The 26997-nt window shown below is 49.4% G+C and overlaps 1 protein-coding gene across 1 annotated transcript in view; it reads right to left on the reverse strand.

Moving 5' to 3' along the window:
* ASPM (assembly factor for spindle microtubules) overlaps nucleotides 1-26997 on the reverse strand; it is a 32222-nt gene that overhangs the window by 2888 nt on the left and 2337 nt on the right. Inside the window, exons 3-24 of the mRNA XM_039883638.1 lie at nucleotides 24098-24206; nucleotides 23580-23726; nucleotides 22044-22289; nucleotides 21726-21793; nucleotides 20195-20336; nucleotides 19494-19624; nucleotides 19057-19232; nucleotides 17825-17970; nucleotides 17651-17736; nucleotides 17035-17256; nucleotides 15928-16135; nucleotides 15684-15826; nucleotides 15445-15573; nucleotides 13729-13923; nucleotides 8256-11908; nucleotides 7588-7960; nucleotides 6263-6429; nucleotides 4594-4690; nucleotides 3433-3582; nucleotides 2382-2561; nucleotides 1717-1909; nucleotides 1411-1565 (exon numbers count right to left, since the gene is read on the reverse strand). Of these exons, the coding sequence (XP_039739572.1) occupies nucleotides 1411-1565; nucleotides 1717-1909; nucleotides 2382-2561; nucleotides 3433-3582; nucleotides 4594-4690; nucleotides 6263-6429; nucleotides 7588-7960; nucleotides 8256-11908; nucleotides 13729-13923; nucleotides 15445-15573; nucleotides 15684-15826; nucleotides 15928-16135; nucleotides 17035-17256; nucleotides 17651-17736; nucleotides 17825-17970; nucleotides 19057-19232; nucleotides 19494-19624; nucleotides 20195-20336; nucleotides 21726-21793; nucleotides 22044-22289; nucleotides 23580-23726; nucleotides 24098-24206 (7116 nt within the window). The remainder of the gene's footprint in view (nucleotides 1-1410; nucleotides 1566-1716; nucleotides 1910-2381; nucleotides 2562-3432; nucleotides 3583-4593; nucleotides 4691-6262; nucleotides 6430-7587; nucleotides 7961-8255; nucleotides 11909-13728; nucleotides 13924-15444; nucleotides 15574-15683; nucleotides 15827-15927; nucleotides 16136-17034; nucleotides 17257-17650; nucleotides 17737-17824; nucleotides 17971-19056; nucleotides 19233-19493; nucleotides 19625-20194; nucleotides 20337-21725; nucleotides 21794-22043; nucleotides 22290-23579; nucleotides 23727-24097; nucleotides 24207-26997) is intronic.

Raw genomic sequence — 26997 nt, forward strand, 5'->3', positions numbered from 1 at the left:
GCAGGGAACGGAATGAGATTAGAAGTTACGGTAACCACACACGTTCCTCGAAAACAAGGCGACCCACACGAGAGCCCGGGGCCCGTGGTGGGACGGTCTGCAGGGGCGCAAAGGCCTCGGCAAATGGCTCTTGACACTGCTGTGCTGTCGCTTCAGAGCCCGTCTTGCGGGCCTATCTGCATTTAACTCTTCTCTTCCCAAACTACTTTACATTCCCACAAGGAAAACGAATCAAGTCTAAAATCTCTGAAAGTGATCACCGTGAAGTCAGTGAAAACATGCGTAAAGACAAGGCCGTTCCTGCGAGAACCTTCCAGGAGAAAGATGACCTGTCTGTGACAATGAGTCGTAGGGCAGGATAATGATAAAGGCACCTTCAGTTACTCGAATACTTCTCGGGGGGAAGGGGCGCTTGCTTCAAAACAAAATACATTTGATACTAACAGGTCCAAACTAGACTTTTCAGGCCTCGGTCCGCCAACTGCCCCGCTGCATTCAGGCTGAAATCTGCACGGCAATGAGCACCACCAATGACACGAAGATGAAAATAAGATTCAGAGCTAATGCTTACTTGGCGCTTCCATGTGTCCAGCACGCTGATTGTGTTGACCTCCTGGACTCTCACGGTAACGTTATGAGGAAGGTCCCATCGCCACACCCATTCCCCAGTCACAGAGAGGGAGGCGCAGGGGAGGCCGAGCGACCTTTAGGAGGCTGCAGGGCTGGGATTCGGAGCCAGGCAGGCTGGCGCTGGAGCCTGTGCGAACCACCCCTGCTCAGCTGGAAAGCGTGGGGTAAAGGGCTCTGGGCTGTGGCGAGGGGCCGGGTGGTGGACAGAAATGTGTCACCTCTATACCTTGGACTGTGCGCACTGCAGTTCAGTACAGATATCTGCTACCAGTGCAAGCCCAAGAGACTCAAATCCCAAGAGACAGGGTCACTAGGTTACAGTGATGCCTCGACCGCATTTGCCGGGCACGCATACAGGAAGTCCTGTTACTCTGACACGACGCAGTGGATGAGAACAGCTCTGGAAAGAAATGGTCCAGATTCAGCTCTAACACTTATCCCACTTGCGTCCCCTAAGTAAGGAACTGAACTCATGTCAAAATGATTCCTTCTCTAGGAAATGGGAATGATAATATAAGCTGCCTTAGAGGAAGTTCTCAATAAATAAGTACTCAACAAATGCTAGTAATCGCTGTCATTAACACTATAGAGAAGTAAAATCATAAAAAATTAGTGTTTCTAAGAACAAGCATGTTAACAGGCTAAACATCGTTTTCCCCAAACGCTCTTGCACAGAAACGAATTTTAACGTGGGATCTTAAGTCCCAGTGACGCGGGGACGCGGTTTGCCCAGCCGGACTGACGGGCCAACGGACGTCTCGTCTCGAAACTGGAAGTTACCTTGGCAACGTTAAGCAGGACCTGCACAGCGCAGCTGATGACCTCCATGCACGGGACGCTGCGGTTACAGCTTCGGATCAACACGAATATTTTAGAAACTGCTCCGCTCTGGGCCATGTTCTCACAGCAAAGTGGAGACAACCGAGTAACCACCTCTGACAGGGAAATGACAAAAAGAAGACAGATAAATGCACAGCAACGAACGCGGTTTTAGCTACTGGTGTTATCACGAAGTTCTTTGCACACTCCGAGGCAAAAGCGCACCCCTAACCTCATACAAGACACGGTCACGGCGAACTAACTAACCGAGGTGCTGCAGCGCCTCCAGGATGGCGGACAGGTGCCTGTGTGCCAGCAGGTGCTGGAGCGCCAGTGCCGTCCTCCTGTACAGCCTGTCTTCCTCGCGGACCTCCCCATTAATGACGTGCAGGCTGCTCCGTATGGCTTTGATTTTGGTACAGTCATTATTCTTCCTCCAGGAATAGCCTCTCCACAATGCCTTCGAGACAGGAAACACAGTAACCTTAAGATTACGACCCATGAGATTTGGAACTTAGACCTACATCTATTTCCATAAAGTAAATCTTTTCAGTACATTTGTATGATGTGATCAGATACTTTGCAACTAAAACCTCATAGCTGGTTCTAAGAAGAGCAAAATTCATTTTTCTATAAAGAAATACGTATAATATTCTTGTATGGAAACTGAAGTTCATTCATTGACCAAAGGTATGTAACTCTATTTAAAATGGTAATTTACTTTTTCGTCTCTCCATCATGAACTTCCCTCCAGGGAATTTGAAATCAAGGGCTTGGCAATGAAATGATGGTAGCATAGTATGATCTATCCATTATTCTCTTGGTTAATCTCGGGTTTTTCAAATGTGTGTGACTGTTTTAAAAATGTTAGCTATCGTATAAACGAACTGCAAACCAAAGTCTTGAACTAAAATGATAGTATTTTCAGTTACCTGAATTTTAATGATCCCACTACGAAATCTTTCCCGTTTCTTACGCAGGAGGAAATGGCGCACTGCTTTCTGTATCACTAAAGCAGCCCTCGTGCATTCTTGAGCTTCATGCCGAATCTTCACGACGCTGTGACACAGCCGCTTAAACCGCTTTAGCTGTAATCGTGCTCGAAACCATCTCTGTTTAAAACATAACAAGACCTCCTTTTACTTCAGTTTTTTAAGAAGATAAACACATCTGCACGCGTACATACGTGAATGAACCGAACGGGACGTTTAATTTTCAGTAGAACCGGAGAAGCGTCCTTTGGCCCTCCTCGGCGGTACCGCATCCCTACCACGCGGGTGACCTCGTACAAACGCGCACGTCCCCGCCACGCGGGTGCCGGCGTGCAAACGCACAACACACCTGCACAGCGTCACCTTCCGTTCCGTTTGTGTAAATTCTGTCCAGCTGCGTGTGTCATTCTGAATATACGTACACATAAAATATTGAGTGAATATTTTAAGTGTACATATATGTGAACGTATATAGATAGGATTTGTATCCAGACTACATAAAGAAGTCCTATAAAGCATACATAAGGAACACCCAACAGAAAAACGGGCAAACTATACAAAAAAGAAAATTAAAAGAGAGCACACGACGCACAGATAAGAATTTGAAGAGTCAACACATATGAAAAAGTTTTAGACTTGCTAGCCATCAAAGGAAATCCAAAAATGAGATCTAATTTGCCATTCATCAAAGTGGCAAAAATCAGAAAATCCTCTAACGCGATGCGATGGCAAAGATGTAGAGAGAAACAGGTGCCCTCAGATGTTGCTCGTCGGAGCGGAAGTTAGTGGTTACTTCAGAGAGTAATTCGCAGCTTACTCCTGTGTCATAAGATGCCAGCCTTGTCCTGACTCAGCGAACCGTCCTAACGACTACGTGGCCGAAGGGTAAAGCTCCGTGACGTTGGTAGGAGGAATTTGGAAAATGCTTGTTAAATATCAAAACCTCGTAACAAAAATCGTCTCACAGTTTCACCGTGAAAGAAACACCGACCTGGATACAGACGATGGAATCGATGTGCCTTTCAGCATCCCTCAAAGCCACGTGGCGCTTATAGGCTCTTTGAATTCTGAGGGCGGACAAGTGATGGTACGCGGCGGCAGAGAAGCGAAGCGGCCTTGTTCTGGCTCTCTGCTCCGAAGCCTACGGCAGGAAATACGTATTGATAACCAAGTGTCTGACCCCTAAGCCCTTCAATCAATGTTTACTTCTGAATAGCCTCAATACCAAATTATATGTTAGTAATAATTAACTTTTACTTATGAAAATGATTTATGTTGTAACTCGAAGTGATGATAATCCTTTCTTAAATAATGTTTCTAATTTTGTGACCCGTCACTGCGGTTATATTTTGGGCACTTGACTAAAGAGTAACAACACTTAATTACACTAGACTACCCAACCACAGCTAGTTAAGGCTCTGAATGTGCCAGTTGTAATGAGAAGTATATGAGTATTACACTCAAAAAATGTTATGGCATTCCAAGCAAAACTGTTGGAGATTAAATCAGACAAAATGATCGGAATTGATTTCTCCAATATCAGACGGTCCAGCAAAGGTCCAGCACCGGACTCTTGGGGCAGGAGACTCCTGCAGTGGCCTCTAGCCTTCCAATTTGAAGAAAATATAAAAGATTTCTCCAACTGAACTTCAAGTTTGATTATTGTGCCTTTGCCAGCGTGTCACATATTAAATGGCTGAGACGTCATGAAGTGCCCGGGAGGGACTCTCTCGGCCAAAGGTGGGGGAGTTGGTTGTCGCAGGAACCGCAGGCAGGCCTGCTGCCTGCTGGGAGCAGAGGCCACTGGGGAGGCAGCCGCCCCCACGCTGGGGGCTCTGCCCTCAGCCTGCGGCTTCCAGAGTATGTTACCAAGTGTGTGACTCACACGAGACAAAATATGCTACATCTGTTATCGCTTTCTCCAACTAAACTATTTATTCTAAAGGTCACTTCAAAGTTGGGTTTAAGAATATTTTATAAATGTACATATAGATCAACCAAAACGTGAATAGTATTTTTGTGAGTAAATGTAGGTTTTAATTGACGGCAATGATGTGTTTAAAATAATGTGTAGTTAGGTCTTAAAACATTCATTGTGTTTCTGCTTCCTGAAGTGGTCCTTCGAAGATGAGCTGTTTATCTCTAGACCTACGTTCATCATTAGGAAGTGTTCGCGAGCCGTTCTTCTGGAAAGTGTAGCTCTCCATTTTCTCTGAATGATAATTGCCGATGCTCTTACTTTCAAAAACCTAAAAAGTAATTGTTGGAAAGCAATGTCAAATGAATCTATTCAATACATATTTATCGACCCCCACTGAAATATTAGAGGATAAAGAAAATACAACAAAGGCAACGAGAATAAGAGAAAGTGGAAAAGTATGACTGACGCTTAAATTCCAGTCACGATTAATTCCACACCCGCGCACACACGTGTGCACACGCGCACGCACACACACACACTGACGATGAAAACGCACCTGCTCACACACACGCACTGATGATGAAAACGCACCCGCCACACAATTTGAGCAGTGCGTCGGCATGTGCTACAGGCGCGCTGCCACAAGACACACACACAATAATATTGACACACACACACACACACACTGACGATGAAGACGAAGTTCTGCGATTGGCAATATTCCAATAGGCCAGAAATAGGAAGGTCAGAATGACAAAGAAATCTGAACAGGATCAAAGGAAGTGTGACTGACGGATCCAGACACGGCCTAGGTGAGGGGAGGTGGCACCGTAATGGAGGAGTCTGAAGTCCCAGGCCATCTCGCATGCTGTCTTGTAGCAGACAGGAGGTGGCCCAGAAGAGAACAGGGGACACTGGCATGAGGCAAAGGAGACGTGGACACTCATTTGAAAGGAAAGACAGGCATCGAAATATCTAAAAAGACGGATCCTCTGCACAGAATTGGAGAATTTAAAATGCGACGCCTGAGGTTAAACTGTAGGTGTCAACACAGTGGCAACTTAAAAACAGCATGGACAGGCTCTTTGATCTGTTCTGGGCGATGTGGAAAAGGCAGAAGGATTCGCTTAAGTCACATGGCTGCATTTCTTAGAAAATAAAGCTGAGCGGCACGAGAAAAATCCAGCATTTTGGCACAGGACAATTAGACTCCAGTCGGTAACAGCTGGGAGCAGTGAAGTTAGGGCCCGGGTCCTAACTGTGGATGGGATCCAGCGACCCGGCTCCCAGGGAGGGCTCCAAACCGTCACCGACCAATACGATGCTTCACAATTCTGGGCGCTGCGGAAAAGTTCTTATACTGTGGAGTAACTAATACTGCAGATAATCTGGTAAGAGCTACTGAAAATGCGTTTAAAAGAAATGAACTGGAGGTAAGGCGATCGAATGAACCCAGATGAGCTGGTAACTAGGTTTTTGTCATTAAGGATACAGTAAGGGGAATAATACAAGGGGGAAAAAATGAGTAAAAACTGAGTAAACCAATTTTGCCAGGAGCTAAGTCAGCAAACAAAAGGGACCGACGCACTCAAAGGAATTAAGATTCAGCAGAGACCATTTTACCCTCGTCCCTCGGTCCTCGTGCTCACCCCCTCCCACTCCGCCTTAACTGAGTTTAAACAAATATTTTTTTTGCTGAATTATATCACCAGGGCTCTATCTCGGAAAATAAGACGGTCTTACAGGTAAATTTTGTTTCGTTAATAGAGAAAAACCCAACAAAACGAGCCATGCAATTAAGCATAGAAAACATTTAAAAGGAAAATCGATTTGCAGTGTTATTTTACATGAAGACAGACACGCACACCCTCCCCTCCCCCACCCGGCCACGGGACATTACCGTGTCCTCTCCAGTTTGGTGCGGAAGCAACCTTGGATGATTTTAACGGCTTTTAACACAGCTAGATACTCCTTGCGTGCCTTCCAGCCCCTGTACCAGGCTTGGATCTTGCAGGCGGCCTTCATCTCACAGACGTATTTCCTGGCTTTACGTCCCCTCCACACGGCCTGTTCGACACAAAAAAAGTAACAAATATGCAATGAGACGTTTATATGCATTTTCTGTAAACCGGAAGAATCGGTATTAAAGATAGTTTATATGAGGTTCAGCGGACAAAAACCAATTGAAGAAATACAGTCACGTGGTGACTCCTGCACCGTTGCCCTCGGTCCTGATGCTGACCTGTGGCTCTCTCACTTGACCGCCCGCCAACGACCTGCTGGCAGGTCCCCCCCCTGCTTCCCTCCAGAGTAGTTATTTAAAACGAAAAATATGATCCTGCCCTTCTCTTAAAGTCTGGAGGATAAAGACAAAACTTGTTTCTGCGTCTTACAAAGCTGGTCACCATCTCAGGCCCTCTACTGAAAACATAATTTCATGTCGTTTATTTTTTCGCACTGTACATACTCTCTCGTGTTTAATTGTGCATCGTTTCCTACAACGGGGACATCCCTTGGGTACATTTCGCTTGGCTATTTCCAGTGCATCCTGCAGCCTAACATCTCGGCTTGAACGTCACTGCTCTGGGAGGCCAGAGCACATTGCCAGCACCTGACATTTGCTGAATGAAAACTTTATTTCTAAACTCAACGGCAACCCAGCAAGACACGGACGTGGCACACCCAGATGCAAAGCCCAGGTCCTGATGGGTGGAACAGAAGTCACCGAGGCACCTAGGCCCAGTCCCTGGGTCTGCCTGCCTAGACCCGAGGACTAAGATGAAAGCCTGCGCAGCCTACAGCGCGAGGCACGTGGGACGAAGCCGCCCTGCGACCGGCCCAAGCCGCTCTCGTCACCGCGACCTGATATCACATTTTCCCACTTGGCCTAAGTCATGCTAAACATCACTTTCTCTTAGCTTAAAATTTTCACTTAAAAAAATTTTACAAAACAGAGCTCTCCCACTCATCAAAGCGCGTTGTCCAGGCCCGGGAGCGCTCATTACCTGGCCTACTGGCAGCGGGCAGCGGGCAGCTGTCACCCGGCAGCAGGCACTGGGGACATGGGGCGGGGCCCACGGTGCCTCCAGTATTTCCTCTTCCCACGCAAAAACAAACGGTCACATACACTGAGTATCATGCTTCGTGACCTGCTTGGGCTCATTTTATAAATTCGAACAAACATCAAAGAAAGAAGAAAAGCTCTATATTTAAATATATAAATACCTGAATTTTTAAGGCACTATTTTTGATTTTCTGAAACTTCCGTTTCTGCAGAAATCCTCTTATTCCGGCTTGAATGATGACAATGTTGTGCAGAGTTGGTAAGGAAAGGCCTCTCTGGTGTTTCGCAGGCAAATGGGCCCCGTGGCGACTCTGCAGGCTCGGCGCTGCCGCTCCGCAGGGCGACAAGTACGGCGACAAGTCGTTCAGGGTCTGCCGCGCCGCGAGGCTCCGCGCTGCGCTGGCGGTGGCGGTGACAGGGGCCGTTCTCTGCTCGCGGAGTCTCCGACCACATGCAGCCACCCGCAGGCAGGGCCGAACCCGCAGACTGGGCCGAACCCGCAGCCAGGACCGAACTCGTGGACAGGACCGAACCCTCAAGGCACAACTCCCAGCTACAAGGCTAACCCACAGGCTAGGATATGAACCTGTCACAGCCAGGGACCGAATCAAGAGGCTGGGTCAACCCAGACAGACTGAACCTGTGACAGGACTCACAACCGCAAGCACAAAATTACCCAGTTGGGCCGGAACTCCCGCAGGTTGGGCCGAACCGTGCAGCTGTGCCGAACCCGCAGCCAAGGCCGTCGAATCCCGCAGCGCCATTAAACTCAAGAGGCGCGGAATGAAATCCCACAACTAGACTGAACCCGCAGGCTGGGCCGAACAACCTCAGGCTGGGCCGAACCGGCAGGCTGGGCGGAACCCGCAGCCAGGGCCGAACCCGCAAACAAGGCCAAACCCGCAGGCGGGGATGAACCCACAGCCAGGACCGAACCCGCGGGGCGGCGCACACCTGCGTGTCGGGTTTGCTCGCGGCCACCTCGGGGACAGCAGAGTCCCTTTCACGGCGACGTCCCGCACCCCGCGAGGGCGCGGCCACCCGGCTCCGAGCGGCAGAGCGCGCGGTCGCGGTTCCCAGACGGCGCCACGCAGGTGGCCGCGCGGTGGCCGCCGCCGCCTCAGAGGCGCGGCCGCGTGTCCCTCCGCCCTCCAGGCCCCCAGAAGCCGCGGGACCAGCGCGGCCCCTCCGCAGACTCGCCGCGGAACCCCCGGCCCGAGGGCCAGCGACACACGCGCGGCGCCCCGTGTGCGCGGAATCGGGGGGCGCTCCGCGGCGGCGACCGCGCCTCCCCCTTTGAACGGCCCCCGCGGCCGTGTCCCCAGCCCCGTCGCCCTCCTCGTGGGCGCCCCGGGCCCCCGCGCGGGAGCCACGGCGCCCGTCCAGCCGCCCCGCTGTCGCGCCTTCGCGTGCGGCCGCCGCGCCCCCCGCAGGGCGCGCTCGTGTCACAGCAGCGTCCCTCGGCAGCTCGGCGGCCCCGCGGGAGCCGGAGCCGGAGCCGGAGCGTCGCCGAACCGGCGGGCAGGCGCGCCGCAAGGCCCGGCCGCTCACGAGCGCGCGGTGCGTCCCGAAAGCAGCCTGGACGGCAGCCGCAGCCCGGTGCCTTTCCCGGGGCCTTTCCCGCAGCCTCTTGCTCACCGCCCACCGTCGGTATGAGCGCTGGATTTTAATGGCTGCCGTTTGTAACCGCAGCCGTTGCAGGCGATGCTGAGCGCAAACGTTTGCGCGACATTTTCTCTGAACGCCAACAGCGGCTTCCCTGCGAGCTAAGAATCTTCTTCTCGCCATCAGAGTTCTAAATGTCCTCTGAATAAGAGCTGCGGCTAAATGCATCACTCTCAACTGCCTTCTAGTTTTCAGCCCCCTGAAAACAGCCTGAATGCATATCACGGAACGCCTTAATTTGCTGTACCTTTGAAAGTCTGCGTTTCCTGCCTTTAGTGCCCGGTACCTTTGCTGTACTGCTTTTGCGGCCTTCTTTAATGTATTAAAACGTGTCTGCTGTCTGTACCTTCTGTAGCAGGACTGAATGAGTGTTGCCGCCATCTGCATCTTTCTCAGCCTCTGCCTAACCCTTGCTCCTCTAAAACTAGCCTGAAGAACAGTAGTGGCTTTCAGAGTTGCCAGGTACTCTGCGCGCTGAGCTTTACCCTGATAATATGCTCTGTATCTTTCTTGAATGACGATGGCTGCCGTCCTCACGTTATGGTACCTTAGTCGTGACTGATGCATTTTAAACGTGGCTTTAATGAAGGTGGCTGCCTTGTGCATACGTTGAATGTGCCTTCTGACTCTGATGCCTCTGTAAACGGCCTGGATTTTGATTGCCGACTTCTTTAACCTAAGATACTCCTGACGCTGATGCCTGGCGATCGTCAGGGTTCGGTACCATCTCTGAATGACAGCGGCGGCTCTGCGGGCCGCGTGCCTGGACTGAGGAGTGGCCGCCGCTCCGTCGCACTCCGTTATTGTCCTCCTGACTCTCGGGCTTCGGTTCGCCGACTGTAAAGCGACCGCAGCCGCCTTGGTTTCCAAGTACCGCCGATGCTCTGCCCGTCCGGCTCTGTAAGCCCCGTAGCACGTCTGGATCAGACGGGCGGCTTTGCTCATGGCTCTCCACCTTTTTCGTTGCGCGTACATCCTGTAGTACGACTGTATGATGACGGCGCCTTCGTGCTGCTTTCGAATCTGTCTTCTCGCTGTTTCCCTCCGCCACGTGGACCGAAGCGCCAGCGCTGCACGGCGGCGCTCGCCGGACCCCCCGCACTGCTGCTGCGGGGTGACCGGTGCTTGCGGCATCCCCAGCGGCGTCCCGGCCTTGGCTGTTCTGAAGGCGGACTGAATCCTCACCGCAGCCTGACGCTCCCTTCTGATCTGCTCTCGAACGCTCCAGCCACGACAGGCAGACTGGAGAGAAATCACAGCTGCCCTCGTCTTTAAGAAACGCGTCCTTGCGTCACATGCAGCCTTGTGTGTCCTATACCACCTCTGAATCTTGACAGCGGCCCGGAGCGCCGTCTGATACTTCACCCTTTGACTGTAGCCTCTGAAAGCAGTTTGAATTTTGAGAGCAGCTGCGGATTGCTGTCTGATTAGCCGGCGCACTTTACAACCTCTGTAAGCTGCCTGCAAACAAGTGGCCGCTCTTTCGACCTGCGAGTTCCTCCTCCGATTGGCCCGTGCTCTGTACCCGCGGTAGGCGTTCTGGATGACGACGGCCGCCTTGCAAATTTTCAGGTAGTCCTGCCGCATCCTCCTCATTCTGAAATAAGACTGCAGTGAGGTAGCGGCTTGCCTTTGCAGCCTCATCCGCTTCCGCGCCAGGTGCCCGCGAACGAAAGCTTGCAGTTTGATGCACGACTCCTGCACCTGCCTGTGTTCTGTCTCCCGGGCAGCCATTTTTATGGACCGGTACCACTGCTGGATCAAGAGGGCAGCTGCTCTGACGCGTAAGTATTGTTTACGAGTTTGTTTCATCTTGACAATCGATTGCAGCTTTACCGTAGCATGCTTTAGGCTCAGAAACTTTTTTCTGGAAACATAAGCTCGATAACATGACTGAATCTTTATAACAGACGTGAGGCTACGCTTAAACCTTTTCCTGGCTCGCATCCCTCTGTATGCGGACTGCAGAACGATGGCGGCAGCACGTGTTTCCTGGTAAGATGCTAGAACTTTCCTGGCTGAAACGTAAGCTCGAAAATGAACCTGAATCACCAGGGCGGCTTTCTTCACTTTCTGGTACCTCTGCAGTTGTTGACGTTTTCTTACACGGGCCTGCAGTTTGATGACCATTTTCTTGAGGTTTAGAAACCGAAATCTCTCCCGTCTCATTCTCCAGGTTGACTGCAGGACACACACGGCTCTGATCTGTCTGCGCAGAGCACGAGCCTTCATGCCCCTGAAAGCGGCCTGCAGGCGAACGGCCGCCGCCCGCTTCCGCGCGGCCTGCGCGCGCTCAGCCTTTGCTTTCAGATGCGCCCTGAAGTACTTCTGCAGAGTCAGGACCGACTCCCTTTTCCTTTTATATAACTTTCGGGCTCGAAAGCACCGGAACCTCGTCTGGATCAGAACAACGCAAGACCTGATATGAACGTACTTCCGTGACTCTCTGTGCATCCTGAACCACGACTGTATGACGAGAGCGGCCTTCTCCTCGTTAGCGCGGGTCCTCACGTGCCACTCCCTGAAGGCTCTCTGCAGTGTCACCGCAGCTTTTATCTGTGCTTGCGTTTTACGTCGCCTCCACCTTCTCCACGTGGACTGGATGATACGGGACGAAGACTTCAGCCTTTGATACCTCTGTCGATCCCGGTTTCTTCTTAAACAGGCGCGCCAGTGCCTCTGAATCGTAACTGCAGCCCAGAGATGTCGTTTGTAAGAAGCGACGGCAGTTGTCATTCTTATCCTGGATTGCAGGATGATCGAATAATATTTCAATTTCAGAAATCTTTTTCTAGTGGAGTAGCTTCTCCAATATTTCTGAAAAAGGTAAGAAAGAACACAAAGTAAGAGACGTAACTTTCTGTACTTAACACCTTCGAAAGTATGAATTTTTCTAACATTTTGCTTAAAGATTAACACGTTAAAAAAAAAACGTATATATGTATTTGAAAAAGATGTCTCTTGTAGTTTAGTTTCTACGTTGATACAGCTGTAGCCAATTCAGGAATGTCTGTCTCAGTCCTGACGATATTTAGGTTGCATTTACATGCCACAGACATAAGAAATCTAAGCGAGTTTCTGTTATGTTAGATGACACGTCAGAAAAGTCAAAACAAAACCATAGTACCATTCTGCTATCTATTGATTCTAGGGAATGTCCTAAAATGTAGCTCTGGATCTTGTATTTTCCCCTCTGTCGAGGTCGCTAAGCTGCCTTATGGTTGGAACCCGTTTGTGTGAGGGCTCCCACACTGTCGCATGCAGGCCTGTCAACATACCCCAGGAACCTGAGACGTGAGTCTATTCACTCGTTAGAAATAAAATGACTTCCTTTCCCCAAATTTAGGAATTATAAATACATGGTTAAAAAGCAGAATTCGGGAAAGACTTGAGACCCACTGTTGGTCTCTTGAGGAAGGCGGGGTGCCTCCTCCCCCAACCCAGCAGCGTCAGCTCGGCGGCCAGGGCTGCGGAGCCTCGAGCTGGCCCCGGTCACCCGGCTCCGGGTGTGCCTCTGCGACAACTCGGTCCCTTTTTCAAAAATGCTCTGAAGGCTGCTAAGACCGGAGGGGTGAGGGGGAACGCCCCGCCGCGTCTGAGGTTCCCGCATTCAGGGAGGCAGACCGGGGCCGGCCCCTCGCGCCGTCTATGGCCGAGGACACCTGGGGAACCCCACGCGCCCGGCCGGCCCTCCGAGGTCTCCCGACAGACACGCTGCGCCCCTCCCCGGTGTCTGTCGTGGCTTTGCTTCTTCTCTTCAGACAAGAAGCGATGTGTGCGCACAGCTTCTCTGACTAGGGAGATGCACACGGAATTCACACCTCTGTCCGATCAACGCTGCGTGTACTCATGGTCTCCAGCTCTGGAAGCTGCGAGCCTGTGACAGTGAAAGCCACCGCCTAAGCCTCGCCTTCAGAGCAGCAGGCAAAGGACAGCCAGAGCCGTGCTCGAAGCTGCAGACACTGGTCTCTTTCTTTTTCTTCCCCCTAGATGTTTGCTTTCGAAACCTCCAAACTCAGAAATTAAACGGTCGGTGTGGAGACTGGCCACCTCTTCCGAACACAGTCACCGGTCCCTGCCGCTGAAGTGTTCGTCTGTCGTGCTGCGGAAAATAAGCCGTCTCCTCCCCTGACTGCTCATGATACCTGCGACTTTATCAGCATCGTCACCGTCGATGAAAGATAAGCAGCTTTTACTGAGGAGAGCTATGTAGCATTTTCTCATTGAATTCTCCCCCAAACGATGAGTTAACATTCTTTCGTCACTTAAAGAAGGGACGCTTAGGTCACAAAACTTTCCCCAAAGTCACACAGCGTGGAATACGAATGGACCTCAGAACCTAGATTTTAACAGCAAGATGAAGTGTTCTCTCTCCCCTGCCACAGCTGGCTGGTCGCCGCCCTCACAGCCTAACGCTGAATCTCCCTACGTCACAGCCGGTGCCAGGCTTCGGACGGCCCCCGCCACAGTGCGCAGTCCCCGCCTGGTCCTGGACGCGGCTGCCGTCACAGAAGGAACGTGGCACTCCGTGTAGCGAGAGCCTGAGCTTCCTGGCCAGTAAGAGAGAAACGACTCTCGCTTCCTTCCTTAAAAAGTCATTAAAGCTTTTAACATTCAAAAATTCCAGGATACTGTACCTGAATAACTAATGCTGATTGGTTCTGAACTGCTTCTAGCTCTTCCTTTTTTAACATGACTAGTTTTCTCTGTTCTGAGAATCTTCGCCAGTGTTTCTGAATGACCAACGCTGCGTTAACCTCCCTTTGCAACCGTCGTTCAGTTAGAAAACGGATCACAGCTGACTGGATAATTCTCGCAGCTCTGTCTCCTTCCTAAAAAAGCAAAACATCGATTCGACACTTAATCACTTAAGACCCTAAATTATTATTTGTAAGAAAACCATTTGTTAAATATTAATCAAATTGATCCTGGTGCTAAAACACAGCCCAGGCTTATTGTAAGATGTGCTCATCTCTGAAGGACAGAACTTCTGGGCACGTTGTCACGGCCGATAGTAGACTTGATGAAACGAAGACTCCTCGGAGTGTCATCGTAGGATAAAGATCACAGATGCGTCAGATCCATCACAGATCCTCAGCGATCAATATAAAGGCAATTTAAATGTGGTATGTTTCTCAGATTACGGTCCAGTGAATGCACGCTTGACTCTTCAAAAATTTGAGGATCGACAAAAAACAGTTTTCCCCTGAAAATTTTCCTGAAACAATTCTCCCAGAAGCCTCCAGAAGTACGAAGTGCCCCCCAGGGGATACGTGGGGGGAAGGCGAGTCTGAGAGGAGGCTGAGGAGGCGGGGGTGGCAGCAGGGAAGACCGTTTCTGAGGGTGAGCCGCTCCCCATTTCCCCAAGGTCCCGGTCCGGACTGGGCGGGGCGAGGGCAGTGACTGGGTCGGCGCTGTCCCCCAGCGGGGCGTCCCAGGAGAGAATGCCCGGTACGCTTCAGGGTGGCCAGACGTGGCTGTTCTGTACTTCATCACTAATGCGCTGTCATACAAAACTGAGGGGCCACAGTGGGTGGACGCATTCCTGAAATATCTGAGCAAATGTATTAAGCACGGCTGCTTGGTTCAATTTGTTTGGATTCTTCCAACTAAATCAAGTTTTATTAGTGGAAGGAGTAGGGAGATAAAGAGATTAAAACAGCTTGTTTAACTCGATCGAGGACACCATTTTACAGATTAAAAATGACATTGTTCTCAGAACTCAAGAAAACACTTACTTTATGTTAATGCGAGTTTACATACTATCGGGGTCACAAAGGGACCCCACACACAATACATAACATCGTTATCCCTGTGCCCAAGTCCTAAACATTTTGACAAATAAAACAATGGAAACCAAATGCTACTTTAAAATAATAAACTGGAGACAGTTTCATGGCAGACAAAACCAGCTGGCAAATTGAACCGCAATATTTGACACGTGACACCCAGGCCCAGGTAGCACCAGGTGATGTCAAGTCCCCAGAGCACAGTACAAATAATTAATGGAAGACCCCTGGTCCCTGGAGGCAAGTTAGTCCAAGAGGAAGAAGGGATGAGCTGAGCCAGGTAACCCAGGTGATTGTGCACAAAGTCACGAACTGGATGAGTTACTCCACTTACCTAGGGCAGACTGAGCTAGAGGGTGGGCAGCGGTCGGGGGACACAGCGAAGGAAGGAAACGCCCCGAGTTAGGCAGAAATATCCACCCCCAACTCAAAGCACACACGATTATCGAAATTTCCTCAATAATTTTAAATCTCAGTAAAACGTGAAAACAATATCAAGGATCACCTAAGTGGCATCTTAGGAAATACAATTTGCATTATAACGTTTTCAATATTCGGGAGTACCTGCTGGCGTTTTAGATCTGTCCTGAGTTTATACTTTCTCCAAGTTGTCTGGATAAGCCGAGCAGCTCTTGTTTCTCTACGGAGATCCAGAAGCCTCGCACAAAGAAATGACAGGTAGGTAATAACCACCTGCGGGAAAACATGAGAAATGAAAACAGAATGTCGACACGGAATAGTCAACTTCCTTTCGGCCTCCGAGACTCTGACCTTCGGTTATTAGGTAAGAAACTCTTGCTTACCTTTTCGTCTGGAATTGTATTAGACATATCTGAATGATGGATCATAGTGGGTATTCCACCGAGGTCTCTAACCGCAGACCTAACCAACTGAAAATTCTTCTTTTCATTCTCTAGGAGTTCTTTGTATAGTTCTGATGTATCTTCTACCAGGCAAATAAAAAAAGAGAGATTAGGTTTTGCTCCGGACAAAATCAGACACGGCAAAGCAAAAGTCTAACATGCTAACCAACCAACGGGGACCGACCGTGATCCAGTGCTTTAAGGGACACATCCAGACAGCTCTCGTCGGACTCGGATGAGGAATTCAAGACCACCGAGCCGGTCTGCGCACAGTCCACGGTTTGAGTAGTCCGCTGGCATATGGCGTCCAAAGGCACGTAGCAGGGGTGATAGTGGTGGATGAGGTAACATAACGCGCGGCCGTCTGAGAAAGACACTGTGAAGTTCTCCACCTGATTGGAAATACCACGGCAGACAACGAATCAAGATGAGGTCCTCCTGGAGGAGGGCGGCTTCTTAATACACGGGGGAGGGACACGGAGAGGGCACCGTGCAGGGACAGAGGCTGAGCTGGAATGAGCTGGAATGAGCTGGAATGAGCTGGAATGAGCTAGAATACTATGTCTGCCAGGCAGGGGCTGCCCGCAAGCCCAGAACTCAGGACGGAGGCCTGGGACAGATTCTCTGCTAGAGCCTTCGGCGGCTCTCCAGTACTCACTTAAAACATAGAGGATCATCCATATATTCAATGATTTTTCTACAAACGCTACTTGTTCAAGGTATTAACAGCTTACCATATTCAGTTACGTGTACTCTGTATCATTTTTCGCGTTTTACTTTCCTTACCAGATAGTTTGCTCATGTATCAGGACAATTCATTTTCATGTATTTATTTCCGTCATACAGAAATACAGTATCACCTAACAAATAATTATAAAAAGACTCAGACTTTTCTCTTCTTCCTTCGACCTAGTGGTAAGGTTTTCTAGCTTCTCTTTCTGGCTTTATTCCCTGTCTGGCTGTGGGTTTATTCGCATTTACCTTTCCTATAAGGGTCCGATCCTCCGGTACCCCACTTCTATGCAATGGTCTCCCACTAATGCCCCCGACTAGGCCTTTTTTTTCTTTCTTAGCGATACAGAAAATAATCACGATTTATACATTTGGTGACAGATCAGATAACACCGCCTGTGATAATAACATCCTCGCTTGCTTGAGGAAAAGTTTGCTTATACGTATAAACTGAACTATTTAAGAGACGTAAAAAAAAAAAAGAATTTATTTCAAGTTGAATTGACTTGAACCGAAATTTACTTAGATACCGGGCTAAAACAAGACGGGAGACACGTACGTCTTTGTTATAGAAGGCGCAAACGGCGTCCGCCCAGTCCAGCAGCAGCTTTACGCTTTCGCTGCGCTGTCCCAAGGGACCGCTCTTCCTTGTCCCCGTTTTCTTCCTGAGGACAGCATCGGAACGGCACGGGAGCGCAGACGGCGTCCGCTTCAGACTCCAGGTGCGCTTCAAAAAGTCAATTTCTTCCTTTAACTGATCTAAATTGAGAGAAATATCCACCTGAAACACAAAAAGCAGATAAATATCTTTGGCTCACATACCTTTTCGCATATTATGTTTAACCCACAGAAGTGAAAGTCTTTCTCTTCTTTTGAAGGCAAACGACCCGGAAGCGACGGAGCGCGAAGAGGTCAAGTTCACGGGATTTAGGGCCACGCGGGCCAGGTTCCCACCGCATCCCCGCTTCCCATCGCCGACATGACCTTCGGCTTGGGTCTGTCCCCTGTGCGGCAGCGATGACGGCCAGCTCACAGGGTACAGTCGGATCGGTTACAGGGCAGTTTCCACAGCGTCCGGGTCCGAGCGGGGCCCAGGAAGCAGGACTTAATCGCCGTTAGTCTTTACCGGACACACGGATGGAAAGTGCGACCGGCACCAAGTAAGTGCACAGTACCTGGAAAGCGAGCGCCATCTTCCACAGCAGCGCGAGGGTTTTTTCTCTGTGCCTGTCCACGATGTCCTTAGCCAGGATCGCATTTCCTGCCAACGGAGAGACAGCCCTTCAGCACAACGCGGGGGCGCGGGGACTGGCACTGAGGGTGTGGGGGGAGCCACGCTCGGCCCTCACCGTGCTCGTCGTCCAGCTGCACGCCGCGGGACCTGAGAAGCTCGAGGGCCAGGCCGACGTTGTGCATCTTCTGAAGCCGGCTGATGGCGGGCACGCGGAGCTGCTTCGAGAGATCCCAGCTGCGTGTCAGAAGCTCCACGGTCCGCCTAGTGAGCAGGCGAGGGGTGGTCGGATGAAGTTGTTATATGGAAACACACACAAAAATGAACTTCACTTAATTACCACCCACGTCGATCCCCCAAACTGAAAGAATTTTAAGTTAGAAAGATTCCAAAACACTCTAGCATCAAAACTCTATTGCTCCGCAGTCAGCAAACAGTTGCCCTGCATTTTAAGCCTAGGGGTGCAGGTCAACCAACAAACGCATGAAAGAAAAACGAGACGCACACCCCAAAACATACAGGAGCAAGGCGACAGGGATCCATCGGGGAGGGGGAGAAGGGAAGGGTAAGGGGCATTAACTGAGGGGCTCCTGTGGCCTGGACACCGAGCGAGCCTTCTTTGCATATAGTAGTCCTCGGGGCAAATCCCCATCAGCTGGGATCACCCCACATTAGCTAATGGCTAAACCAAAGCCCAGGGGAGTTCGGTACATCGCCCAAGGTCACACGGCTGGTAAGGACAGAACTAAGGTCAGAACGAACCCCCATCTGGCAGTTTCCAGATCCATTCTCTCGTCTCGTTACTATGAAATCGCTCGAGCGCCACACGCAGCACGGCTGAAATGCCAGCGCCTGCTGACATTTAGGTCACTGGTGCTTCTTCCACTAACGGCTGTCCCCACAAAACACAACGCACGCTCTACCGAGAGCCGGAGGTGGGCGGGCCGCCCGCGGGCCTCTGCTCGTGTTTTAGTAAAACAACGTTAGCACCACTAGCTGGTCTCAAATGACGCAGCGCTCACGGAACCAACCACTGCACACATCAAGTGTTACCCGAATGTCTGATACTTTAAATAATGCCACGCTGTTCTCTCCTATTCTGGGACATCAGGAGAGCCAACTCACCCACCCATGCCACATGCCAGCAGGGAATAAAACTAGATAGGAGACAGGGTTTGTGGGCCTAAGATGGACACCGTTTTCCCAAAAGTGCTGCAGATACTTACTGCAATTTTTTTTAACCCTAAATTAACTCCATTACATGAAAGAGACTATTTTACACAAAAAAGTGTTTTCCAGAAAACTCTAGTCTTTTCCATGAAGTGAAATAATTCAATTTCTTATACTTACACAAGTCGCACCCCGCACTGCAAGTCTACAGCAAGATTTGTAACAGAAAAATCAAATTCATCAAATGGTGTCTGGACATGGTTAACAGGTAGTCCCAGTAAGCTGAGGTGACGAGAAAGGTCACCTTCGCCGCTTAGGAAGTCTCGTGAAAAAGCCAGGAGAATTTCTTTACTAGTCTATGGACAAACGAGTTGCAGGTATTATATTCTAATAGTATAATTTTGTTTACAAAAAAAAAAAATCTTTCAAATCATTCTGTACATATAGAAATAAAGTAAAACTAACAGTCATATAAAGATTGTCAGTTCCCTATCATATGGTATTGATGCAAATCGCATATATGTATTTCCAATTTCAAACCTTTTAAAAATTTGCTCATAATAATATGAAAAGATAATATTTATATTATGTTTTAATAATATAAAAGGAAACTGTACCTTGAATTCGGCATCTTTACAGAAGAGACAAGGATCGTGATCAATAAGTCTGGAGGTTTTAGCATAATCAAGGAAACAGACCAACAACAATAACTTTTTCAATGTAAACTTGGACAAAGCTTCTTCGTGACCTTAAAGAAAGTACGAAAAAGCACAGCAAGTTAATCTGTGACAGACAAGTTTCACCTTAAAATAGGATGATAATGTGCTAATAAGGAAAGCAATCGTAAGCACCCGTAAAACACTCTGGGCCCTTCTGAGTGCTTTACGTGACCGAGTTCATTTAGGATCCTAACGCTGTGGAGCAGGTGCCTTTTCCAATCCACGGAGGAGGAAACAGAGGCACAAAGACATCGAGCGAGTTAGTTCATCTCGCTCAACAAATACTTAATAAGCATCTCACACATGCGGGCACCTCCCGGGTGCTACATACACAGTAAATTAAAGCAAATATGATCTTTATCTGGCTACGGCCTACTTAGGGGCAGAGGGCGGGTGGAGACAGCAAAGAGGTAGAAATAATTAGTGATGGAGGGAATGATGGGGAGGAGAAAGGGAGGGCAGTGGAAAGAGGATCCTATTGATACTGGTTTTTCTAGCAGGTAAAATTGGTGCAGAGAGACGGAGGCTGAGAAGAAGCCGGTATGCACGGGGGCGGGGCGGGGTGGCAGGGTGACCACGGCGGAGGCAGAACTGCCCACCTTCTCTGTACAGGTGAGGTACAGTGGGGTGTCTGTGCTCGGCTGCTATGTCAGGGTTCCAGAGCAAGCGATTCAGAATAAACACGGCCATCCCCATGACGTCACTATTGTCCTCCAAAGCTATGAGTTCTCCGTAAACTGTCTGGGAAGAAATTAAAGCTGAAGTCAGGACTGTGTCATCTCCAAGAAGCAAAGGGATGAGGCGGACAACCCCGGAAGAACCTGGCGATGTCGCCCTCCCTAAACAGCAGGGAAGGGACACACGTGTCTGCCAAATAATCTCAGAACATGGGTGTTTTACGCAATTTTTAGTACACGTGGTATACATCGCAACGAAAGAGACAGAAGCTCAAAACTTAGTTAATTCTTTAAAATCTTCTGACAAGTGATATTTGCATTTTATTTATTTTTCCTTTAAAGAACTCTCAAATGTAGGCACGCTGTTCAAATTTAATTATAACTGTCCCACCGAGTATATCGGCAGAAAACTAAATATTCTAAATTTTCTAGTTGGTAAGTTAGAAATCATTTGTAAGTCATCTAAGGTAATAATCTGAGAAGTACGAATCTTCTGTTTATAATCAATGATTTAAATATAAAATTAGCTTAAGACTACTATGCTTATGATTTTTAAAGCAATTAGAAAAAACGAAAAGCATATCAAATTATGTTCAATAACCTTCCACTGAAAAAATATAGGGATGAAAGCATAGAAAAGTGTTAATAGAGAAATTTTATCCTGATTTGCTTATTCTTTTGGCCTTTGGCGCGTTCATAAAACCCCGCCCCGAGTCTGTGCCTGCCGACAGAGCGCCGAGGTGTGGCAGTGCACAGGATGTCACGTTTACGATCCTCATCCCTCCCTGCCCCGTGACACCGTGACGCAACCCCCCGCACCGCCACAGGCCTGTGTGTCTCTCGGGGGAGAACAATGCGTTCCTGCCTCACCGCGTCTGGCCCGCTACAGTGGTTTGGGCCGTGGAATGTGGGTGGAGGCATGCACCATGTGAAACACTCATATTCTCATTTTTATGAGCAATGTCCCATCAAAATGGTTACAATGGTATAGATTTAAATCCTGATCAATTATTGGCATTCAGCAGGCCACTCGCCAGCTAAGCTTCTGTTTCATCAATGAAGTGGAAAAAACAATATACACCTCAATGGGTCTGTAAAGGTTTAAATTAGAGTACATATTTAAAATAGCCTGGTATAAACTATAAATGCTCAAAAAGGAGCTTACTGTATTATTGTCTAGCTCCAAATCATATATAGTTTATATATAGAACTAAATTACGTATATTTAAGAAACTAATAGGAAAATTTCTATAAAATGAAATGGCAATAATATATAATCGCATGTTCTAGTTACCTAATGAGCTTTTATTAAAGGACCTTAAATCTTAAACCGAAAGATCAATTAAGCTAACCAAATAACTTTATAAGTGAAACCATGTTTTATTAAAAAGTCTACTAAAAGTATACAATTAAAACATGTAATCCCTTTTCAAAAACTGAAAGGCACACGTACCTCTAAGCCGATTCGCAGCCACAAAGGGTTGTATGACAGCAGCCAATTTAGAACTTTTTGCCGTTCGCCTGAAATGCACGTAAAAAGCAAGAAAGCTCAGACCACTAACCAAACAGAGGCAGTAAAGATTTCCTGGGTAGAAAAGGACCATCACTTATGTGAGTTAATGTAAACAAACTCGACTTTCACTCGATATACGTGAGCCTGTTTCAATATGTGATTCTAGGCAGCAAAGCCAAATCCTACAGGTGTCGAACTCTGAAACACAACATGTCTAGTTTTAAAGAATTAACCGTACGGTTTCTACAGTCTCCTCACCCACATCTTTCCAGAGGTGTCTGTCTTTTCGCACCGCTAACCGCCGCGCTTCGATTTCGATTTCCAGCTTCTTAATGGCTTTGACCATTCTCTCGGAAGTGAAGAGTCGGCAGGCCGCTCGGCGCAGCCCGTTCAGCCTGCAGCGCGCCGCGTACGCCCGCAGCGACGTCTCCTCTTTGGTGGGGGCTCTGGGGACACTTCGTTTGTGTTGGCTCTCCACGCCCAGAAGGAGAGCAGCAGCATTCACTGGGCACAAATGCAGGAAAAAAGTCGCTGGCTAAGCGATATCTAAACGTGTGTGTGTGTGTGTGTGTGTGTGTGTGTGTGACCTTGAGGTCAAGGTCATTTAGGGTGGCCAGAACAGGGTGCCCCGCCCCTTCCAAGCTTGCTCTTGCTTTTCCATCTCAGAACAAAGGCGTCACCATTCCCTCAGCACCTTGGGCCTGTCTGTCATCGCAACCTGTTGGCTCCACCTGCAGAAGGCGTCCCCAGTCTACCCGGGCCGCCAAGTGCCACCACCACCGTGCACCTAGGTGTCATCCGGCCCGCCCAGGCAGCGGGCTCCTGACCGGTTTTCTGCTTCCGGCCTCTTCATAAAGTAAAAAGATAAGCTCCTAAGAAATGTGGTATTTTAATGTCAATTAAATTTTAAAATGCAATTTGAATTTTTACGAAGCACGTTTTCTCTTGAGAGAAATACAGGCTCCGTGTCCTTTAAAGACTAAGAATAGGCACCTTGGAGAGCATCTAACCCAAGATGTAAACACCCTACCCCCGCCTCTGGGAACAGAGCGGTCTGCTCGGCACTGCCGCGTGCATGGACAGAGCACTGGCTGCCGAGAGCCCGCAGGATGCTGCGACAGTTTAAAGGCAAGGGGATCGCTCCTTCTCTCGAGTTGAGCTGATCCCTAGCGTTCTGTGGGAGGGAGGGCAGCACGAGCTCAGGACAAAACCCTCCGCGTGTTTGAAGGACAGCGTTTCCATCTAGCTCTGCATCTCAGTTCTGTTTTCTGGGAATAACACTGAGATGCTCGAAAAATTCCCCGTAGCAACCGGTTTTCAGATCTCTCATAATTCTGTAGTTTACCTACAAATGTCTCAGTTAGGGCGTTCGAAAGAAGAAACGAACAAACAAGAAAAGAATAAATAAAAAAGAAAGCGGAGGGAGTCGGTATGCCAGATGTGCTGAGGCCACATGAGCCCATTAAACCTGCTCGCCAGGGCGGGGCCCAGCAACGCGGCTGCCGGAGCTGGACTCAGCGGCCGCGTTTCACTGCTGAGTCAGACTGAATCTGCGTGAAAATAATCCACCTGGAAGCTACACTGGCCGATATGTAAGAACGAAAAGAAGAAAATGGAAAGTTCAGTACTTTCGGTCCAGAATCCCCCAAAAATTCTCGTCTGCACAATCTTTAGCACTTGTAGCGATGAATCAGTGGACCACGCCATTAACGATAACAGAATATGTACAACTACAGAAGAAAAACCCTGTTAAATAAGAGCGTCATTTAATTTAAATATTAATTTAATGTTTACCTTCAGAAACATCTGTTTTTACAGTGAAGTCATCAGGAGTTAGTATAAAATTTAGCCACCAGGTGAAGCCCTGTTGCTGCTTTTCCTTCCAGCGTTCGTCATAAAACATGTTTTTCGCGGCAAATGGCATTGGGTGTCTAGGAATGTCTAAGAATACAATTAGGTTATTGCATAAGAAATCTTCCTTTAAATTATTATACAACACACAGCGGAAGACCGTTTTCGCTAGCAAAGCCGCCTTAAAACACTGACCCCCGCATTTCCCTTCCCACTACGTGCTGGAAAGAGCGGAAAGCATTCTGGGTATGAAATGCCATCGAAGCAAATAAGGAGAGCAGGCAGTGCCAGGTCACACGGGCCACTGTCCTTAGAGTCCAGAACACGCCCTCATGGTACCCGATACGCACTTCACAATCCCTCGGGCTTCAGTCAGCAAAACTGTCAGTTCACTTCCGTTTGAAATGCAATCGATGCTTCATTCACCTCCAGTTTTAAAGACGGTAAAGACAAGCACTTGCCTGTTTTCAATGGTCGTATGAAGGTCAGGTTAGACTTTGCCACGGGAACAAGGCGCTTTGTCCTTTCCTTTGTTTTAGAATTAGGAGTTTTGTATGCGAATAAATCTAAAATGAATTACAGAATAATAGCATTAAATAATGGAACCAACTCCTTGAATGAACCGTTTAAAGCTACAACATGGGTTCGCCACGATATTACCCATTTAGCAGATAGTGAACAAATACTATGCGCCAGGCACCAGGCTGCGACTCAGAGGGGTCAATGAAACCTACACGGGAAGTTACCGACTTCCGGTGTTTTAGGAAACAGAATGGACCACGGGATGAAGGTCAAGACTAGAGATGGAAAGCTCAAAGGATGCTACTGTTGTGGCCCAAGCTATCTGTGATGAGGATTTAAGTCAAAACAGAAGCAGTGGGCACAAATCAGAGAAGAGTTACCCCACCAGTATGCCCCGCTGACTGGGCAGGTGGCGGCGAAGGAGGACCCCGCGTGCCCAGCGCGGGTGACCGAGGCCGATGTTGGGAGGCATCCACGAAGGGAAATGTGGTACCAGCCACCGCAGCGAAGCACCTGTCGGGACCCGGCGCCCGCCTGCGTCCGCTGCTGCTGCTGCGTGTAAATACGGAGCCGGTAAAGCAGCGGAGACCAAGCTAAGAGCCCATTGCCCGAGTCTGCACAGTCCTCACCCAAGAATAGCGTCCACGTCTGTAAGTACTTGGGGGGAAAAATCAAAAGAATCATATTTAACGACATGTGAAAAATATGAAATTCGAATGTCAGTGTCCATAAATAAAATTCGGTCGGCACGCAGCCTCACTTATCCGTTTACGAACTGTCTATGGCTGGTGGAGGTCAGTCGTGAGACAAGGATCACACGGCCTGTGATCTTAAGTAGTTCCTATCTGGGCCTTTAGAGAAAAAGTTGGCTTGGCTTTGATTTAAAAGGAGCGCCAATCTATTCCAATTATGAAAATAAGGAACGTGACCAAATTGTGACATAATATTAGATTATAAGTTTCTTGGTATTTGAATACTGAGGGGAAAAAAAAAAAAAGCAGGAGAAATTCCTGGTTGTGAGACTTCGCAGAAGCTGGTCCTTCTGCCCGGAAGCGTCTCGTTTTGTGGGGAGCCCCTGGGCCGTGTCACCGCTCCTTGTCATTCACACGAAGCCAAGCGCCTCCTCGTCTTTGCTCTCCCCGCTCCCTGAGCATGGCTCCGTCAGAGGACCGAGAGCCAGTTCCCCCACGAAACAGGACGCGGATCCTCCGGTTAGATGACCTGGGTAGGACCCCACTTATCGCTCACGGCCTGCGTGACCTTAGGTGAATTACTCAAGTTCCGAATACACGTTCCCTCATTTTAAACCTGTAGTGAGGACAAATCTACTTTGTGATTGTTGTTAGCACTGGCAACTGGGTCCGACGGAGAACACGCTCAGGGAACGTTAGCTACTAGGATTTTCATGAGAGGTGGAAAGGGACATTCGGGGTTTGGGGAGCAAAGAAGGGAAGACTGCGATTGTCTGTAGCCAAGTGACAAAGTCAGTAAACCAGGAAAATATGGCCAAAGGGTTAAGGGCTTAGTAGAGGTCAGAGGTCGTGAATTGAAAGACCGACCAGCAAGGTTCAGGCATAGAGCAGGCAGAGTCGGATTAGGATTGGAATTTTCTAGACAAGCACAGTGCGGGTAGGGACGCGAATAAAGTGATCGTGATGAATTATGGCCTCCGAGACGAACAGGTGAGACGCGGGGACGAGTCGGAGGTGTGGCTTACGGGGCTGCAGGTGTTGGACGGGTAGAATGAACGCCGGGGCTGGGTTTCTAGAGAAAATGCTGGGTCGGAGATGGTGATCAGACATGCAGGTGCCTGAGGGGGCGTGGCCTCAGGAGGGAGGAACTAAAAGGCTGGGGCCTGGGAAGGACAGGACCCGGAATCCTGGGAGGACAGTGGCAGGCGGGGAGGCGTGGCGTGGGGAGGGAATCAGCAGCCGGACACGATATCCTGAGGGCAACGTTTCGCCCTGGCAAAGAGAGAAAATGAGCTGCCACCGGTTTTGGTGCCCTTTGCCTTCTTCTCTTCGTTTTTAAGGAGGAAAGGAGAAACGGCAGTCAGGAAGACACGAGAAGGCAGGTGGCCCCCTGTCCTACCAGGACCACGGGCAGGAGAGGAGAGAGAAGAGACAGCGGACAGGGTGGTGATGGATGCAGGCGCCGTCCTCAGGGGAGGCGAGGGTTCCTGCGAGGCGACAAAGCCAGGACCATGCGGAAAGCCGTGCGCTAACGAGGGATGGCGAATCCGAGGCCGCGGACGGCTGAAGAGGTGGAGAGGTCCAGAAAGCAAGACAAACGAGAGGGAAACGCAGGTGTCTGTGTTCCCTGCGGGTCCTGGGATTCTTTCCAATTAGCTGTAAGACGACCAGCGTGGCTTATTGTCCCGCCTGGACGGTGACTGCCGTGTGGGGCGATCTGGGTTGAAAGGGCGCGACAGGGCTGGTCCTGACTCTCTGTGGTGGCGAGGCTGTGCCTGCTGGGGAAGGGACAGTGCGGTTTTCCCCAAGGCGTGTGGACCTCTGGGGCCTGTCTTCGCTCCTAACGAATGGCCGGGGGACAGGAAAGTCACCAAGAGCACAGCGCCCCGGGCACAGCCCTGTCCTCGGATGGCGTCATGGAGGCCGGCACCGCCCTGGGCCTTCCAATGTGGCCTTGACGAGGGTGGCACAGGTGACTCGATCCGCGAGCCCAAACCTTGACGGAGTGTCAAAAACTCAGTAACCAAGATAAGTCCATCAGTGCGGTGATTCTTAAAAATCGAAATTAATGCAAAAAATCGTGACGAGCAAAACATCAGAAGTTTAACTAAGAACAAGATCACAACCGTTTCAGCCTTCGGCCCCCA

The sequence above is a fragment of the Pteropus medius genome, unplaced genomic scaffold (assembly GCF_902729225.1).
Source record: "Pteropus medius unplaced genomic scaffold, Ma_sr-lr_union100, whole genome shotgun sequence".
NCBI lineage: Eukaryota > Metazoa > Chordata > Mammalia > Chiroptera > Pteropodidae > Pteropus > Pteropus medius.